At 42.7% G+C, this 21122-nt stretch overlaps 1 protein-coding gene across 1 annotated transcript in view; it reads right to left on the bottom strand.

Annotated features, from left to right (window-relative positions):
* The window catches only part of THSD4 (thrombospondin type 1 domain containing 4), a 597500-nt gene that overhangs the window by 498140 nt on the left and 78238 nt on the right, over positions 1–21122 (bottom strand). Inside the window, exons 2-3 of the mRNA XM_067534792.1 lie at positions 19561–19668; positions 13051–13120 (exon numbers count right to left, since the gene is read on the bottom strand). Coding sequence (XP_067390893.1) covers positions 13051–13120; positions 19561–19589 — 99 coding nt within the window. The 5' untranslated portion in view covers positions 19590–19668. The remainder of the gene's footprint in view (positions 1–13050; positions 13121–19560; positions 19669–21122) is intronic.

Raw genomic sequence — 21122 nt, 5'->3', positions numbered from 1 at the left:
TGGCATACTAACTGTTTGTAAAGGTTAGTGTGGATTCTCCCCCACATGTTTATTCCAGGCTACAAACATTTGTTCTTTACCCTAGGGATCTGTCTAGGTTAAAGAAAATTTTCAAATGTAAACTGTTCCTGAGTCTGCAGACAGTCTGGAACAATAGCTTAGAGAGATGTGAACTGCCTTGGATCCTCAACACTGAAATCTTAAATAAAAATTGCTATTGTCATTTTTATTTATTTGTATTATCATAGTGCCTAGGAGGACCCTATTGTGCTAGGTGCTGTACAAACACAATTGTTAACCATTTCACATCTGATGATTCTGAGGAGAAACTTGAGATAATGTGTTTATTTCATAATCACAAGCTGCCTGTCTCTCTCTCTCCAAATACAAAACGCCACAACTGTGCCCTACACTCCTGCCAAAATCTCCAAATTCCCCCACACTCCAGTACTTTGACAGTGTACAACTATATCAGACAATACAAAACATCTGCAGCTCTGGAAGTGTGGGAACAGTGTAAAATACATTTAGTTTAATATACAAATATCACAGGAGCTACTGTTCTGATTGTAATTTTATTTTCATATTTACTTTGTTTTTTAAAACCTGTTTTTTAATTCAGATGGATCTGCTGCAGAATTTCCAGAGTGTTGCATAATCCAGACCCCTTCTCTCAGACTTTTGAATCAGCTTGCCTTTGACTATGTTTCCATGAGTTTTACTTTCTTGCTGGTGCTCAAACCTGGACGGTTGAACTCTTGGTAACTAAGGTAACTGGCTTTTCAGATAACAGGAGAGGAATGCTGTAGTACCAAGGTGTTTTTTTAATTCTCTAAAACAAACTTCTTGTAAAGTATGTGGTATACACAGAACACACCGTGATGTAGTGTAAATGTTTTATTGCTACTCAATTGAGATGAGCTGCATAACAATTAATGAGGCTCTTTCAAACGCATGATTAAAGAGTTTACACTTAACATATTTCCTGCATATTCATATATTCCATACATATACACATGTATAAGAATTTATCACTTTGGCACCAATGATATGCAATCACTTGTGGGTTAAACTGCACCACTCCTTAACAGCACACAGCACTACCATGCAATGGTTTAATCAGGAAGGGAAATAAATATGCAAATACATTAAAAGACAATTGGGGTAAATAGAAGCTCTCCCCTTCACTGTACAATCACCCCAGTTTATTCAGTGCTGTTAAAAATCTTCCGTTCCTGAGAATCATAACATTCCATGATAAAGAAATATGTAATAAATACTGGATTGTAGAATGACTGAAGGAACTGGATGAGAGAAAGAGCATAATAATCAGGACAAAAGCTTGGACTTACACGCAAATAATTCAGTAAATAACAATGGGAAAGAAAATGTAGAAACACTGGTTTACTCAGACCTGTCTATTACTTTATTCAACCTGTCTCTAGCAAATTTAGTGGCAGAGACACTTTTAAATGGTGGCTCCATACAACCTAGAGTATTAAAGGGATAAGTTTAAAGGAGAAGTCTGTGAGAACTGGACCACATCTCTGGATTCCCAAGATCCACTACTGAACAGCCTTGTTAGCCACATGTTAACCTCTATTATACCAAAGCTTCAAGGACTACCATAAAATGTTCAGCTGAACCATTAGAAGAAAAGGTACGAAACATGTACAGTAAGTAGGGTGGTGAAAGACTATGGTTGGAATGTGGACTGCAGTGTTTCACAGATGTGACATGTCTGAAAACACAATAATAGAAGCTGGTTAGTTTAAACATGAGAAAAAGGTTAAGGAGAAATGAGTGACACCAGCAAATGCTCTCTGACGTAGCAGCTGTGTATCGGGGGCACAGTAAGTATTGTGTAGCACATTTGTTAGCAAGAGCTGACTTCCTGCTTTTGCAAGTACTGGCAAATTGGGGATTTCAGTCACTGATGAATCTTCTGGTGGATACACCCTATTTCGCTTTTGAGAAGGAAGAAGGCAGCAGAGACCGTACTCAACGTGCTTCTTAGGATTTGTAAAACCAAGGTGGTGACCACCGCATTAAAGATCCCATTGCATTTTTACAAAGATTAAAGGGCATAACCCCAGTGTCTTGGCCAAGATCCAAATGTGGATTTAACTACATTCTACCTAACTCAATTTTTACCCTGGAGTTTCAAGTAGATGAGATTCTTTTTTCCCCCCACTTCCTGTTTTAATCTATTAGGGGATTCAAAGTTAAACAGTTACACTCTCACCTGAAAAGGGGAAAACTTTACAGGGTGCGGTAGAATGGAAATGGAAAGAAAAATCATCAAAACATCAAATAGGGAAAAAAGATAATCCACTCACCTCCAATCAAATATATTAACAAGGCATATATATGTATGAATAAGATCATACTTAGACATTTTTCTTAAATGAAACTAGATGTAAATCTGTCACTGTCAGTGCAAGAACTGAACTCACATAGATCAGCATAGTATGGCTAAAGTTATTTCCTTACCTTTCCCCTCCATGTTACACTTCAAGCAGCTATGACACAAAATTCATAGATACTAAGGTCAGAAGGGAGCACTGTGATCATCTAGTCTGTGGAAAGGAGCAGGACCTTTTAGCATAGTAACTGGATTCCCCTTGGGGATCCATCATGTTCATAAGGACCAAACAGTGTGACCATCTAGTCTGCATTACACACACAGGAGGACATCTCAAACAATTACTATTTGAATTTGTAACTTGCACTAGGCATGATGAAGCTTTTGAAGTGTGAACTGCTGCAAGTCAGCTGTCCCAACATAAAAAGGAAGAAAGAAAAAATGTTAAAACAGAAAACAAACAACAATCAAGGCAGTAATTGATCCTCCAACAGTAAAAGCAATAGAAAATCACAACTAACAAAACAAAAGAAAACAGAAAACCAAACCAAGCAGATCAAAGTCACAAGCCTAAAGTCTATGGAAATTCTAATGGGCTTTAGAGCTTTGTTTTATTTTGACACATGTAGGTTTTCGAAGGACAAACCTTGGGGACGCACTGAACTGCAGAGATATCTGGAAGGAGACACATGCAAGCAAGTGAGCCCCGGATTTCAGAGATGAGGAAACATTAGACAATCAAGGACCCTGAGAATCCAGAGAGAAAGGCTGCCTTACAGTGAAGAACATCCCTCCTCAGCCAAAACCAACTGCAATTGAGTGTTTCCTGTTATATTTACAGCGACTGCTACAATCAGATATAAGGAGCTGCTCAGGGAGAGTTCCCCAACAGCAATCCCATACATTTCTTTTGAGCCAGTGGCAAATTGGTATGGTGTGGAGAGTTTAGGGAGAAGGAAAGAAAATAGTTGATCTTTGGGATTACTCCATCTTGAGTTCAGAAGAACTTCTTGGTACATGTAGAACAGCAGCCAGGAAACCTGCTCTGATATGGATAGGATCAGAAGACATTTTCCAACTTGTTAATGTCACTGTTCAGAAAACAAACCACATTGTCATGCCGTGGTAACTCCTTGCTGCTCAGAAAAGAGCTAAATCCTACTCTGTTATACAGGTGAAACTACAGTGAGGTTAATGAGACCGCCCTATGTAACCAAGAACAGAATTTGACACTTTATTTCCATAACACAGAAGGCCAAGTGGATTTTAAAAGATACTTCTAAATGACAGTTTTAATGAAATCCCTCCAAAATGGCATTAATCTTTACCCTTAAGATTTTGCAGGAAGTTTAACTGCCATCCTTGATGGGATAGCTATTTTTCCCAATGACTACTAGATGCTTGAAAGTAACTTCTTCTCTACTTTAAGGCTGGTGGGAAATACACAAGATTAAGTCAGCTAAAACTGAAAATTCTGCCTAACCACACTGTAACTTCACACTATGACAACTATGAAATTCAGGGCTTGTCTACACTTACCTCGGAGATTCAGCGGCAGTCAACCAGAGTTACGCAAGCTACGCAAAAAACTTGCGTAACTCCTGTCGACTTCTCTGCTTCTGTTCTGCATGCTGTCTTCACTGCACTGCACCGATGGGAACTGCATTCCCGTCTACGCAGCGCTACACCACTTGAGAAGGTGATCTTAATACGTTGATTTCTGGATCAACTGAGCAGGTCTTCACTGACCGCTCAGTCGATTCAGATAAGTCAATCTGACGGCGGGTCAGGGAAGACGTAGCCTCAGACTTGACAGTTCTTCTATCAGTTTAAAAAAAAATTTGAGCCAGATGCTGAACTGGTTTAAATCACTATCTCCATTGGCATCAATGGTAATACACAACTGGATGTTACAAACATACTAAAATGCAAGTATAAGAATATGTATCACATATAAAAGAGTCCTGCAGGGGAAATGGTGCAATAAAATATGTTGCATTGTTGGATGAAAATGTCATACAGAAGGGGGACATACCACGAGGCTGGAATTCAAGATTTATCCACCGATAATACAAAAAGAAAGTCTCTCGTTTCCCCTCAGTTTAAAAAAAAAAAAAAAAAGGCTTCGAAAAGGTGATACTAGGGGCTGGATTCTGAACTACTTCTTGACCCAGTCTTCTTTTTTGCTCCTGTAAATTTTTCACTCACTGGCATTTGGTGTCACTCACATGTGATTGATAAATCTGGATAGCACCAGTACAGCAATTTTGCACCAAAAAAGGAAGGCCAGATATAGCTCTTTAGAAAAGTGTTTGAACTAATGTATCACTCAATCACTCTATGTAAACTGGTTTTATTTCAAATATTTTGTTCAGGAATATAATCGTGCATGGAATGACAGGGTTTTTTGGCTGAATTTTCCTCTCAGGTCCACTGGTGCAAATACAAAGCAACTCCAATGACTTTAGTGGCATTATTTAATATTTACACCAGTGTAACGGAAAAAAATTTGACTGTATGTCCAGAGATGTTTCACCCTTAAAATTGTACAGTACATAAGGAACACTTACCGGTACTTCAAAAAGGAGCAACATGGGACTATGACAACACAACTTACTGTCTTATCAGTGCCACATAAGTCATACAAAAATATAATAGTTAAACACACCACTAAAAAATATCACTGAAATCTGGGGATCTTCGTGGTGGTGCTTGGGAAGAGAATTATAAACCTTGCATAGTACCAAACTCTGACACTTCTGTTCACAAAAGCATGACCTTTACAAGAAGACGCCAAAGAATATTTATTTAACAAACACCACATGGGGCGTACGGAGAGAAACAGAATGGAATGAGTAATGCAAAGCAGCAAGACCATGCATAATAGGTCAAACCAACCTCCAACATTGAAGGATAATGAAAAGTAGTTGGACAGGTTGTATTAGGAATGGCATCTCAGTTCAGCTAGATATTGAGAGTTTGATTGATCTTTTATTGTAAAACTTCTTTGCTTTTATGGAATTTGTCTTGAAGCATTAATATTCTTTTACAGTTTTTCTGACTGTGTCTGTACTACACAGTCTACACCACATAGCCTTCTAGTGTAGCTACAGTCTACCCCAACAGAAGAAGTTCTGTCAGGATAGGAATACTACCTCCCCAAACAGTGACAGAAGTGTTCCGTTGACATAGGCCTGGTCTACACTGATAATGTAGGTCGACGGAATGCGGCTTCCATCACCCACATAAAGTATGCTTCTCCACTGGCATGTCAGTCCTGCCGACCTAAATTGCGGTAAAATTCGACTTAATATTCGGCTTTGCTTTCCTTACAGTGGACAACGTGGCCTTCAACACATCGTTTCATACTCCTGCAGAGCGCCTGTCTCAGATAAGAAGGTGAAAAAAAAAAAAACTCGGGATGACATGTTCAATGGGATAATGAATGCCTCCGCAGCTGCTGACACAGATCTAAGAGCATGGAGGATTTCATTATCAGACAAAGTGGACATGGACATGGACAACAGGCATGCACAAGAGTATAGCGTTCAACACAAGATGAGATGCTGCATATAACGCATGATCAGTCAGACATGTTGAGATGTCTGGTTGAGCTTCAGGAAGCTTAGCGGCAGGAGAGACTCCCTCTGCAGCCCATGCAAAACTCTGAGCTAACGCACTCTTTCCTAACCCCCTCCCCGAAACTGTCTAGGAGGAGGTTGAGCAGGGTGCAGTACGTGCTTCAATCGTCACCGGTTGAGGGGAGCAGAAAGAGGTGACAGCCCCTTTGAGTGGGAATGTGTGACTCTTTCCTGTGTGCACAGCCAAACTGAGCTCTGTACCCCCTCTCAGCCCTCAGACAATGCATGTGGAATGTTAAATTATCTTCCTTTTCCCCCTCTGTGAAGGATCACCAATAAAAATGTACTGCTTTACAATTCATTATTGTTTATTTATTGATAAGAAGGGAATAAAGAGAGGGACGGAGTGGGGGTGGGTGGGGATGCAAAGTGAAAGCACAGCACAGGTAAGCAATGCACATTACTGTTGTGTCTCATTGCAAAAGCGGTTTTTCAATGCTTCCAAGGCACAGTGCTCCATGATTGGCTCTCAGCATTGCAGCGTCATCTGGCTGCTCAAAATTGGCAGCCAGCCTATCTGCCTCCACAACCCAAAGGGAACTTCTCTCCCTTTGTCTCACATACATTATGGAGCACACAGACGGCAGAGATAACTATTGGGATGTTTCTTTCACTGAGGTCTAATCTAGTGAGCAAACTACTCCAGCATGCCTTTAAACGTCCAAATGCACATTCCAACGCCATTCTGCACTTGCTGAGTCTATTATTGAAATGCTCCTTCTCGCTGTCCAGGTGCCTGGTGTAGGGATTCATTAGCCAGGGGGGCAAGGAGTAGGGCAGGATCCTCCAGGATCACTACTGGCATTTCAACATTGCCAATATTTATTTTTTGGTCAGGGAAGAACGTGCCCACCTGCATCGTTTGAACAGACCAGAGTTCCTAAAGATGCACACATCATGCACCTTTCCAGACCACCCCGCACTGATGTCAGTGAAGCATCCCCTGTGGTCCACAAGGGCTTGCAACACCTTTGAGAAGTATCCCTTTCGATCTATGTACTCTATGGCAAGGTGGTCCGGTGCTAAGATAGGAATGTTCACGCCAACTATGCCCCCCTCCCACCACCCCAGTTAGGGAATTCCATTGCAGAAAAGCCTTCCACTATGTCCTCCACATTTCCAAAGTCACTACCCTTCTTAGCAGAAGTCCATTAATGGCCCGCCACACTTGTATCATAGCTGCTCCCACGACGGATTTACTGACTCCGAATTGATTCCCAACTGACTGGTAGCAGTCTGGTGTTGCTAGCTTTCGACAGAGCGATGGCCACTTTCTTCTCCACTGTCAGAGCAGGTCTCAAGTGGCATTCATTCATTTCAGAGCTGGGGAGAGTTCTCCGCAAAGTTCCAAGGAAGTGGCCTTTCGCATAAGAAAGTTCTACTGCTCATCATCCCACACCTTCATAACGATGCGATCCCACCAGTCACTGCTTGTTTCCTGGGACCAGAAACAGCAATCCACTGAGTGCAGATGGTGTATCACAGCCGGCAGTGAACAGGAATGGTTTCATTCTATGGCTTGTAGCAAGGTGGCCTCAGTAAAATCACTATTTTCGGTCCTGTGACTCCTGTCTCACCCCAGAAAATACTGTAGACTAAGTCGTGAGGTGTTTGCGATGCTCACAACAACAGCGCAGAGCTGAGCAGGTTCCATTTCTCTCAGACAATGGCGTGCGCACAGCAGACTGCAGGATTTGAAAAAATGGTGCAAAAAGGTGATCATCTGTTTGTTTGGACTGGGACAAGAAGGGAGGAGGGAGAGAGGATGAAAACCTTCCCAAACGCCCCTGTGGATAGTTGCAGTGTGGGATAGCTACCCACGGTGCACTGTTTTGATTGCCAACGTAAGCGCGGATGGTGGGGACGCAATCCACTGACGCAATGAGTGTGGTGTGATCATGCTCCTCCAAATTCTGCAGCTCAGAGGGTGAAGGTCGATTAAAATTAAATCGATTTCACTCTGCAGTGTAGACATACCTATAGATGCATCTACACTGGAGTTTTGTTCAGTTTAAACTTTTTATTAAGGCAAAGTTATAATAAATCATAATAATATGCAAAGAATTTGACTAAATTAATATTCAAAGAACGAAATAATTTTGTTAGCATTGCTATGTATATACCAACCCCCAGACAGTTCTCTTTATTCTTTCTTTATATCAAAATTCTTTCTAGTCCGTCCATTAAAGTCCAGCTAGGAAAATACAAATTAAGTGTAAAACATAACTAAGATTCAAATATTTTGTTTTCAGACTTACAACACACACACACACAAAGCAGGCTACAAACTACCAGAAGAACCTGTTCTTCAAAAATTGCTGATAGACACATTAATCTACCTCTCAGAAACAAAGTAACTTCAAACATCTGTGGCAAACCAGCTTTTGTTTGAATCTGAATTTCAGATTCAGAGTTAATAGTAGAGTAGTACAAATAGCTCTGCTTTATTAGTTCCCTAGAGTCACGTGAACTAAACATGAGGAACGTATTCACGTGGCCTTGTACCTATAAAATTTAACAATGCTCATTGGTTTCAAGTGACTACAAAAATTCTAAGTGAAATTCAATTGCCACTAATGGTTTTTTTTGAGAACACAAGTTTTGGTTCAATCCCATCTTTAGCTGCAATTGCCAATTTTCATACGCTTTCATTGCAAAATAAAACCCAAAATTAATACCACTCAGCAAAAGCAAAGTCACATGTTTTCTAAGGAGCATTACTTGAATAATCACAGTATAATCTGTTCCTGTAGAAGTCCAACATTATGATTGCCCATGCAAAAGAAAAATAAAATTGAGGGGAACGGAGATGGGAAGAGGTGCTTTCAATGCTCCTGAAAACAGCAGACATACAGAATAAGAAACTGCAAACAAAAAGAAATAAACTCTCCCAACTAATGATGTCCCCACAGCCTGTTTCCATTTGCACCTCTGCACGTTGTAAGTAATTTGGCTAATTTTCCTCCCTAACTAAATTTAAGTTGGGATGCCAAAATGGATTATTTTGGTGTGTTTCTGAGCAAAGTAACCTATTCGCTCAGCTCCTGCAGGATTTGCTAAAGAAAAGAGTTTTTCTCTTCTAAAACATTTCTTCCTATATGTTGGCATGCAGGAGCAGGCTTTCATTTCTTTCCTAATATTAACACAGACAATAAGCCAAATCCTATTGGAAACATGTCCAAAGCAATAACTCAAGCTAATTAAAACTAACATTTGTTAGTGTACATGGGAAAACTACAAGTAAACATTAGTTCAAAAGCAATATTATTTCCAAACAAGCTGAAGTATGATATAAGCTTCCAGAAGGAACCAATTCCAAACTGCTTTAAAGGAGAAAAAACTTTCCTATCACTGATATCTTTGGGGGAAGTTTAAAGGAGAAAAATAAAGAACAAAATAAATTAATAAGACCCCCATAATGACAGAGAGAGAGAAAAAATGCCACCAAAAGAATAAAAGTCATAAAATACAAGGTCCCAGATGCAGTGTGTGTGTCCAGAGGTACAGTTACAATGGGATTCCCATTAGCTGCTTTGGGGTTTCTCTTTATTTTCCAGAAAGCTTCAGAGTAAGAAAATAACTGGACTATTTACAAATATTTTAGCAGAACATTCACTCAAGTATTCAAGGCCAGTACTCTGATATTTCCTGTCCCTACCTTTCAGAGCAAAACCAGCTGTGCAAGGTGCAGACTGAGCAATCACACTATTTCCAGCGGCACAAACTAAAGCACCAAAGACTTATGTGTGTGCTTAAAAAGGCTCATGCTTAAGGACCAGGGTCTAAACAGTTTCTTTATTCATGAAGACTGGCTCAGATCCACCCATTTCATTTATACTCTAATTTTTAATTCCATAAAGCCTGGTAAAAGTACATAAACATACCAAACAATGTAAAGTTGTATTGTTCACTACGATTTTAAAAAGATCTACTTCTCCAAAGCAGAAAATCTCTCTCTCCCCCTGAACGTATCTGCTATTCTGTAATTCTGTCCTCAGAAGTAAAAGGAACTCAATACAGAAATACACATAGAAGCTGCTGACAGGGGACAAAGTTACTCCCTCAGCAAACACACACCAGAGTCTCCACACAAACAAAGCATGAACAACTCCCCCAGTGACAAAGCTGAGAGCTGACACTTAATTAGAAAGATGTCTCTCTTAGCCTGAGCAGCTAACAGCAGTCTTGTTGTCTGGCAGTTGATAGGTGGGTCAGAGGAGTTTCAGGAAGTTTAACGACCATTGTCTAAGCCCAATTTGGCATAAATAGAATCCTGCCCTGTAATGTAAGGATGGGGCATGACACACAATCTTGGAGTCTGTGTGGAGCCTTCACTGGGGAACTCTGCTCCTCTCGTTTTCAACAAAATAAACAGTTCCAAGGTGGTCACCAACAGTGCTTGCTAGGAACTGAAAAAACGTCCCTTAATGCCAGTCTTTTAGTCCCTTTAAGCTAATACATAAGGCGGCCCAGACTTACTGCATTTCTTATTCAACTAACCCAGAGTGAGTTTGGTTTTATTACATTGAATTTAGGAACTCAGTAGAATGGAGCAATTGTTTCCCTCGGTTAGTCACTTTCACTTAGTAGCTTTTCTTAAGTCCATTTGGGAGCTTGATTATGCCGCTCTGGCCACTATCAGCATTACAGACAGAAGGGCTAAATAGCAGCAAGCGGCTGAAGACGGAACAGCAGGAGTAAACACGCCTGTCTCCATCATACAGCGCTCAGATCACAAAGGGACATGAATTAGGGTTATTTAAATAAGGGACGTGTTGAGTGGTGCCTGTGCTTCGGGCTGAAGCTGTCAGGCAGCTGTCCTGACGCAAGAAGGGTTGCAGTCAGGACTGGAGCGGAGTTGGAAGAACTGCAACAGATCCATATTTCATCAGAATATTCAGTTCAGTCAAAATCAAAACACTAAGAAATTGGGTTGATTTTGCTTGAATTTCATTTTGGAAGAAAACCCGAGGAAAGAAGTTTCCATGTTAAAATGTCACATTTCGACATTCTTGGAACGAAAGGTTTCAATTTTTCATCTTGAAACAGCTTTTCATTGCAAATTTTTATTTTGCATTGTATTATGAATTATAATAGAATTCAAAACAATAACATTAAAACTAAACATTCTGACTGACCCAAAATTGACCCTTTGCGGAGAATCTGTAAATCTTCAGCTTTTGCTCCAATTTAAACAAGACCAAATGTCAAAATCTCAAAATCCTTCACGAAATGGAACTTCTGTCCTCTACACAGGGTCTAGTCAGAACTGTATAGGTTTCAAAACACTTGCTATACGTCATAACTGTCCTCACTCAACTTGTGTTACACCAACGCGCCACAGGCACTCGAATGTGACAGCTGCGTTCTTCAAGAATAATGAAAACTTCAGTGAGAGCCTTGGGGCTTGTGACAGCAGAAATCAGAACTGTCAGGGTGGCTAGCCCACAGCCGTGGAACTTTTCTCTCATTAAACCCACTACCATCAGGAACTTCACTGCCTTCAGGGGAAAATGCAAAGAAAAAAACCACCACCTTACTTTTATGCCTTAGGCATTTTAAATAAAAATATATGTATTTATTGTGGAAAAGCTAATGTACCCTAGGTGCCTGTCCCAGAGACAAAAACCAGTTTATAAAAACTAGGCTAGTTGGTGCATTTAACAATTATAAGTTGCTGTATAGATACCAAGAGATTTCCCAATTTTCTTCTGAGTACAATTCAAGGTGCTGATTTGGATCTATAAAAACTACACAGGGTTAGGGCCCAGTCTATAAGCCATCTCCAATTTGGTACAACCACCTGAGATCTGTGGGATATTCCTGCTAATCAACCACAGATTTTAACAGGTTTGATGATGGGGAGGCAGGGCATTCTCGGTGGGCAGCCATTGGCTCAGGAATTCTTCCCCCTTCTAAAAGCTAGAATACGTTAGGCCTTGAAACATGCTTCAAGGCCTATCAGTTTACTCCTGAATAAATTGCTTGTGTAGGCTGAGTTCTTATGGGCATTCCTGGAAATATTTGCTAATCAATTAAAAAAAACAAACAAACCAAGCACCTGTAAAAGCAGCTCTAAATACACTCTTAGTTATCCTCGTACCTTGCAAGAAGGCATTCCTTCCAGTTTCTTTATTCCAATCTGTAGCCAGTCAACTGTTTAAGCAGATGAACTGTGAGCGAGCCGGTTTTTACTAAATACATAAAAATCCGGTCAGTACTACGTCTTTAGGGCTTAGTACCCTTTCTGCTGTTCTTCTATCAAGGCCCATTTCCACTATGAGGCTTTCCAGCAATTGACAGAGGGGATTATTTCAGAGGACTACTTTCCCAGCCCTAGAGTACTTGAGGGAATAGGAGTCTAGCTTCAACATATGCAGATTTCCCAAGCTCTCTATTTGCATTTAATCTTAATGTGATATAATTTAATGCGCAGCAAATCCATTAACCCATGTGTTGCATGTAAGGGACAACACCTAAAACCAGCAGCATCTCAGAAAAGTGGTAAAAAAAACTGCACCACAAGTGGCTCCCAGAGGTGAAATACTCAGAAAGTGAACCTCATTCAATTATTACCATTAGTGACATCGCAAGGAAGAAAATGCCTCCAGGGAAAAAGTCTAGCTTGTTGGGGAACCTTCCTCCCTTATGTTGTGATTTTACCAGGGAGACTCCCCTCCTCTCTGCACTTTAAGAATCCACCTTGGAGGCCACTTCTTTGAGTTTGCAGAGAACGAATGTCAGAGTCCATCCAACACTAGTCCACAGTCATCCCTTATGGAAGTCACAGAATGGCATTAGATAGTCTCTCTCCCAATAGGGGACTGGGAATCCAACCTGGATCTGGCAATAGAAGGTGCCAACCGCAACAAGGACACAGGGCCAGCCAGCCTCCCATCTCTTTAAATAATTAGATCCAGCATACAATGCCTAACAGCAGAGGTATTTGCATCTTACTTGTTCCCAAGATACTTCATGTTCCTTACACCAACACACCCTATGTGTTACTTCTAATGATACGAAACCTGCACTTCGGGAGCTTACCTTTCTATGTTCAGTTGAAGGTTGCGGGAGGACCAGCTGAAATCCTAATACCACAATGGAACTGAGAAGTCTGCAAAACATAAATAAATAATACTGAATGTGTATCAAGGATATCCCTGAACTATACCATGTACCCCAGCTACCTGTTTTAAAGCTTGAGCCTACAAAACCTTAGGCACTTGAATAACTTTATTAACATGAGTAGTCTCACTGGAGTCCATGAAACATCCATAGAACAACATTCCTTGTATCATATAAGATGCAATGCCCTTCTTAAAGGCAAAAACACCAAACAACTTACCAGCATGGTAACGCAGAGGGTAATACTGGGCAAGCCATACAGCCATACACACACAAAAACAATGTATTACTACAAACCGTATCTCACTTCATGCTTGAATGAGGATGAAAGCTAACATTTTCAGATGCTTCCTGTTAATTTTGTGCACCCCCATTTTGGGGTGCCCAAGCAGATAAATTTTGCCTGATTTTCAAAAGAGCAAAGGAAAATTTGGCTGTAAATATAAGGAACCAAACACCAGCTCCTAGTTCCTTCCTGGGCCATGAATCCTCCCTCATCTGTGTAGTCATGTAAAATAGTGTTGAGGAAGGACTGAACATGGACAGAACCTCCATGACAGCAAGCAAACAGGTTCCTCTCCAGTCAGCTGTGCAGACTGAATAGACCTTATAGCACAAGAGATGGGGAGCAGCATGACAGCTCACCGGTCACCTTCTCCAGAGATCCTCACCCCACCTAGGTGCCCGATACAAGGTTCAAACTTTATCAACTTCATTCCCCTTCCTCTCCCCATTCATGACATGTCAACAAAGAGAAAGAATGTCCAGGATTTGCAGATGGCATCTGGGCGGCATCTGGGCAACCTCTGCTCAATGACCCCCAACACACTCCCAGTCCCAAATTTTCCCAAAACAGTGTGCTCTGTAATGTCCAGCTCTCTCCTGGACAGTTTAGAGAAATAATAAGGTTTGTTTGTTCCTCTACAGACACAAAACCTACCAAGTTTGCCACAGTAACTGGAGTTAACATTCACTTTAATTCAAATACAGTACTGTTCATTTAGTTTAATGGCAGAATACGTTTATTAAGAAAAGAAAACAGGGTTTTAAAGGAATCCAAATGTGAAACGAGGAAGGTGAAAAATTGTCCTCCTTAACCACTGAGGATAGGACAACAACAAGGGGCTTAAATTGCAGCAAGGGAAGTTTAGGTTCCTGTCAGGAATGGTCTAGTTATTACTTAGTCCTGTCTTGAGTGCAGGGGACTGGACAAGATGATCTATTGAGGTTTCCAGTCCTACACTTCTATGATTCTCTGATAAAGTTAGAAACGGTTACAAACAAATAAAAGTGAAAAGCTTAATGTATCAAGGTACAACCTTTACCTATGCAGGTTTCTCACCTATATTCAGTTTCCAGACACTTTCAATCCCTCCCTCCCTTAGTTGAAGGGCCCATCTTTCTCAGCTTGCATGAGCTCTGTTCCCTTGTGTCTGTCTAGTGATGGATGCCAAAGATGGCTTCTGTCTTTACTTATATTTTCCCAAGTCCAATGACTTTGTTTAGGAGGCAGAATGACTTCATGCTGTTTTTTCCTTCCTGTGGGCTTCCCATCCCTTTGCTGATTTCTGTGTAAATGCATCTTCTCTTGGTTTTGGTCACACCTTGCTTAATCTCACTGGAGACAGGTAGATAGCTGCCTGCCCTCCTGTCTGAGAGGAAACCTGTTTCTCCACAGACTTTAAAACATAATATCATTAAGTATCCATATTTACTCATATTTACATACATTACACAATGATATTAATCATCACTGTGTCATTAGCTTTCAACAAAGACCTCACTCTACACACTTGATTAATACAGTAATGTGAATACAATCAGTTGATTCAATTGCTTAATATCTGAGGTTCAGCCCACGGTCTTTACAGACAAATGAACCTTTGAAATGAATTCTTCTGAAAAGTAAAACCCAGACCAAGATTTTCTCTCCTATTGGGCGTAGATGCCATGCTGTCTCCTCCCCTACTTGTTAGTGTGAGGTTTGCCTCCACCCTGGTTAGCTCACTGGGTCTGTTTATGCGATATTCTCCTTGTCCTTTGAACTACTTTGGAAGTAACTCCCAGTGGGGAAAACACATTCCTTTGTCTAGGGCAGACCTGTTTACCAACTCCCCCTGACATACCTGAGTTACCCACACTTTGGTCATAAGTCCAGCATATGCTCCTAACTCTTAATACCCACCACGTTCCTACGTCACACAAGGGTATTAATGATAGGTGAGTTGTTACTTTTCAAGTCCTACCTCACAAGGCTTATTCTGTTCAAGGATTATTACAGTAATGTGCAGGGTGTGAATACAGAGTGTGACTCTAAGCACTACTCACCCTGCTTTGAGGAGACCACAGGGACAATGAAGCTCAAAGAAACTCTGCTCTGTCTAGTCTTGCAACCACAATGGCTCTTCAGGAGCCATTATAAGTTAAGCTAAGTTAGCACAGTCCTTAGGTTGCTCTAATATGCACCAGAGACAGGTGTGGCCTCTAGCAAGCCCCAGGACCCAGGAAGGCAGAGAGGCAATTTATAGTCATCTTTACCTCTCTCTAAACTCACTTGGCTTGTGTGCACTGGACTTACAGTAAAAATTAACCTGGTCCTATGAGCAGTTGGTAGTCTGTGGAATTCCAAAAGCAGCAGCAAAAATGGTGGAGCTGATGAAATGCAGCAAACCACAGAGAATCCAGCTGCAAACTAAGGGCTTGTCTGCAGAGTGTGGTTATGTGCTCTATGGAGGTGTGATTTCCAAAGCGCACCATGCACTAGGTAGTTTTTAGTGTGCACCAGCAGGATCTACACAGACCATTTAATGCACAATACCTCAATAGGCTTTAGAAATTGCAACCCCATAGGACACGTTACCCCACCACGTAGACAAGCCCTAACAGACCAGACAGAATCCAGCAGCACTTCCCACTCACAGCTCCCTTGTCCACTCCCTGCACTGTAACCCTTTAAGTATTTAGCATTGTTTCAGTGTCTCATAAAGCAAGCCCCTTGATAATCCTGAAACAGTTAACTGAAATTCTACTAAAAATTGGCCACCTGGGCATTTAAACACCACAACAAAAAATGAACAGTTTGTCACATCCTTTAACCAAAAGTACGGTTGAGTTGTTAGGCCCTGATCCAAGCCTGAACGTTTTTCACTCCTCTCCTAAACCAGCTTCACCCAGCACTCCCCCTTAGGAGAAGCAGGCATGCCTTCGTATCTTGTCTGGTGGGTCCTGATTGGCCACTGCCTCCTCCTGGCCCTTCTAACTGCCGGAGGACCAGACCTTGTTGGTTCCACCAGTACCAGAGCCTGAGTGGCTTCTCCAGGCAATGTTCAGAGGTCTAAACTCACTGTCCCTCTTTCCCAGGCCATACTTCTCCTTTGAGTGGGTGTCTCAGGGCAGCAACAGCTCCAGCAGGGGCAGAGGAGGCTTAATACACCCGATAACAGGGACCTACTAGACAGAGAGAGTTCTTTTTTCTTTGCACTTGCCAAACATTTTGTTACCACAAACTCAAGAAAAACAGTTCTCTACAGCAGAAAAATATTTGTTTGCCTTCCCTGACATACTGAGCTGGCTGGGTGGGGGGACTAGCCATTGGATAATAAGTATTAATTATATAGTGCCTATCAGTACCTCATTATCACCTTCTAGTCCTTTTGCACAAAGCAGTAACCATGAAAGGGATAAAATTATAGCTAAGTCACTAGGCAGTGCCAGTCTTCTCTTTTCTTTTTCGAATCAGAAGGTTTTAAAGCCCTTTTCAAAACATGCTGCACCTTTCATTGTTATTATTTGTTCGAGGTTATTTGTTCAGAGGTTCCAGCTGAAGCAGAGCCTCATTGAGTTAGGCACTGCCTACACAGTCAGAGACAGTCCCCGTCCTGAAGAGCATGCAAACCAAGGACAAAGAGAGGGAGGTGTAAACACAAACATAAAGAGGGGAACTAATTTGCCTGAGGTCACATAGCAGATAAAAGGCAGAACCAGAGTGCTGGAACAGGTTTTAGAGTGGGGGGTGGGGGGGTGGGGGGGGCTGACAGCCACTGAACCAAACTGTAAACCGTGTGTATAATGGAAAATACTTCAAGCCAGAGGGTGCGGCAGCACTTCCCCACATCCCTAGGTCCAGCACCTATGGGCAGAACTGGAAATAGAATTCAGATCTTCCAACTCCCAGTCCAGTGCCTAACCACAGAATGCACTGCCTCCCCGCACGTTTCCTGTAATCCAGGAGTCACATCTGCTTTCCCCCGTAGCCAGGTGATCTCTTTAATAATCCTCCATTGAAATGGAGCTTTAATGGAAATATGACAAACTCCTACCTAAGTAGCTAGAACACAAATCACAGACACTTCCTGGCAGCTTCACATTACATCTGATTTGTTCCACTTGAATACCCGCTTTACTTCTTTTTCAGAGGTCTTCACCCTGTCTGGCTTCTATTCCCCCTGTTCCCTCAGAGGGTGCAATAGAAAGTTCAGCATTTGCATAAGGAAACAAACTCTCATGAACAGCAAAAGGCCAGTTTCGCCCTCTCTGTCTGATGGGCAGTACAGTTCTATGAATAAATGCCATTAAAGTCCTGCATGAGGGTGGGAGTTCTAAAGTGAGCGAGGACTGTAATCTTCAAAGCAAATTACTTACCAGATTAAAAATTGCCACTTTAAAACTGAACTCCTTAACATGTGTGTGATTATTCTGTGCCAAGCTTTTCCTCACCATTCTCTAAAAAGGCTGCATTATAATCCATGTGTGTGTGTGTGTGTGTGTGCACGCAGGGACAATGAGGGTAGTTTATAGTTTGTCTCTGTGTATGTGCTTGGTCTGCCAGAAACATTTGTTATCAACCTACTGTTTCAAGCACATAGGAAATCTGGCAGGAATACTTAAGCCTTCCTGAGGAAAGCCTCTGGTTTGATTCAGTGTGTTGTGATTTAAAAAAAAAAAAATGTTCATGTTATTTCACTTACTAGTTGACTTTGGCTAACTTCGCTGGAGTTGGCCATTTTATTTATCATGCTTGACTAAAGCTGGGTTCTTTAAACTACAAAAAAGGGGTTTATCCTGCTCTGAAGGTTTGTTACAGTCACTTAATGTGTGGAAAATCCAAAAAGAACACCAAGTGCACCTTAAAATTAGGCATGCTATTTGAAGTGGAGCATGTAGGGATGTACCGTACTGTCAGGCCAAAACATCCAACTAGCACCTGGTGGAGAATACAACAAAGTATTCAGTACTCTCTCATAGTGGCAATGCCACCTTTTGTTTAAGTCAATGATGTGGGGAGGTTTCCTGTTGAAGACAACAATATTCCTATCCGGGGAGAAATGCTAAAAGGATTTGTTAGCACAGAGCAAGGACCCAGATAACCCCCTCTCACAGAAGTCCCATGGGGTGGAAAGATACCCATCAGGACAACAGTGCTGGAACAATATTTATAATAGGGGCACTAAGAGCCATTGAACCAAACTGTAAACTCTATATAACGGAAACCACTTCAAGCCAGGGGGTGTGACAACACACCACAGCCCTAGTTCTAGCACCTACGCATGAGGATCCCTCAATGAGTTTCTCCCCTATTATTCATTATGGTGGTGGGGGTTATCACCCCATGGAATAAAATGTGGGGCCACTTTGTGCCACACCCAGTGCCTCTGACCTTTGGGGGCCATGGTGCTGGCGAATGAGTTTCCCGACATGGGGGCTTCCAGGTCTGTCTGGAGGGGGGAGGCTGGGAGAAGTCTCCACAGAAAAGGTAAAACCATTATGAGCTGCAGTATATAATAGATCCATTCCAGTGTGGAATCTCAACACAGAAGCAGGTCTGGAATGGGGATCTGGATCCAAAGCCTGGCATTTGAAATTCAGAAAAGAGAGGGTTGGATCGGAGGTGTCATGTCCATTCCACACAAATGAAAGGAAATTCACAGTGCCCTAGCTCTCATTCCTAAGACATGAACGTATGGGTGAATCGTGTCAAGAACGTACAACTTTCAGCTTTAATGCATACACTGCAATTCATTCAAAGTTTCAGAATAACATTATTTAAAAGGCCTTTACTAAAGATGGGAGTCATTAGATCTCATCATAAAATGGTCAAAGATCTGCAGTTTACAAGAAATCCTGCAAGCACCCTAACACCAGGTTAGAGAAGCCCTGCTGGAACAGGAACAAGACACTGAGACCTTCCCAATCTTCTCTCCCCCAACCCGCTCCCCAAAGATTGCCCTTTCCTGATTGTTCTAAGTTATCTGTGCACTTAACTATTCAACCGTTTGGACTGGACTTCACATTAATCTACTACTGGTCCTGATAGTTAAAATGCCTCTTGCTTGTAAAGTCTACAGATATACAATCAATCAATTGATACTTCTTGCAATGTGGCAAGAACATATTACATCATTAAAAAAATAATGTTATTGTACAACTTACCTCAAAGATACTATTAAACTGTCTACCATGATCCTTGAATGTGAAGCCTTTTGGGATGAACAAATGCCAGTCAGTGTCTTAGAACGTTATGCAGATTACGCACAAATCCTACAGAAACAGAGAAAAAATAAATATTTGTCAATATCTTATTCAATATTTTCCAGAATGCCAATGAAACTAGAAATGGTCCCCAACCAAACACGTGTAGCGGAACTCCCTTGGGCTTTGCAACAATTCAGATCAGAACTGAAGTCTACCTGTAGCCGGGAGGGGTGGTCCCCCTCTGAGGAGGACCCAGAGAGGGAGCCAGACCCACCCTGGCTGACAGAGGCCTGCCCCAGGGGAAACCCTGACCGGAAGCAAGGGGGCGGGTCTAGGCCTTTAAGAGCCAGGCCAGCGAGCTCAGTTGGGGAGAGACGGCCGAAGGGGAAAGACGCGTCTCCTCTTCAGCTCCTAGCTCAGGCCAGGCCGGGGAGCTGTGCTGAGAGGGAGCGACCGGCCTTAAACCCAGCCTGGGGATCGACGGAGGCCTCCCCCAGGTACCCTACGGCCTGGGAGTTTGAGGAGGGCCCACCAGAGGCCCCCACGGCCTGGGATCCGGAAGAAGGCTCAGCAGAACTCCCCGCTGACTACAAGCCTGAGGAGAACCCCCCGGAGACCCCCGGGGCCTGGGAGCTGGAGGCGGACCGGCCGGAGCAATACCGGGCCTGGGACCCCGAGAATCTACCGGCCCTGCCTGAGGCCTGGGGACCGCAGGACCTGGAAGAGCTACCCTCCGAAGATGAGCCCATGGAGCTGCCCGAGCTGCCGCCTGTGGACGAGGAGGGCCTAGCAGGTCTACCACACCTCAGCGACCCAGAGGAGGCAGGTACCGGGGGTTTCGGGGAGGAAGGAGCCCAGGGATAGCCGCACGTTAGTGGCTGAGTCAGGGGCAACCCGGGCGGCGTGTTGCAGCCGGAGCCCCGCCGACCCCGTGGCCAATGCCGTTGCCACTACCAGGGCCCTGGGCTGGGACGCAGTGGAGACGGGAGGGCCTGCGTCCCCCTTCCCCCCTTCCCTATATCCCGTGAGAAAGCCTCCCCCGCCATACCGCTCCAGAGAGCGGCTTGCTCACCTGCCAGCCCCGCCTGAGGGCCTGGCCATAGACTGGTTGCCGTGCCAATTGCCCTGAGAAGGGCACAAGACTGCTCCCAGTGAGAGGAGGACACAGAGAGGGAGCCAGACCCGGACGCTGCTCCCCGATTGCAGGGGCACGTCCACACTACCCCTGCTTAGCAAAGCACTTGAGCGCATGCTTAAATTTAAGCACATATTTAAGTCCCATTGAAGTCAATGAGACTTAAGGAATGAACTGCCACATCACAGTCTGAACAACAAAATAATCAATGTTCAAAGTACTTGTCTTTATTTCATGTCCCTGTCAGGGCCCTCCAGTGACTCCAGTTTCCCCCTCGGACCCCAGCAAGCAGCACACCATTATTTCACAACTGCCTCACACAGGGGCTCAGGTCATTTAATTTTTTTAGTATACGGCAGAGATTTTTAAAAGGGATTCCAAATGT

Source organism: Emydura macquarii, unplaced genomic scaffold (genome assembly GCF_026122565.2).
Source record: "Emydura macquarii macquarii isolate MOO-44397 ecotype Brisbane River unplaced genomic scaffold, CSIRO-AGI_Emac_v2 contig_3451, whole genome shotgun sequence".
NCBI classification, from domain to species: domain Eukaryota; kingdom Metazoa; phylum Chordata; order Testudines; family Chelidae; genus Emydura; species Emydura macquarii.
This window is presented reverse-complemented; position numbering and strand designations above follow the sequence as displayed.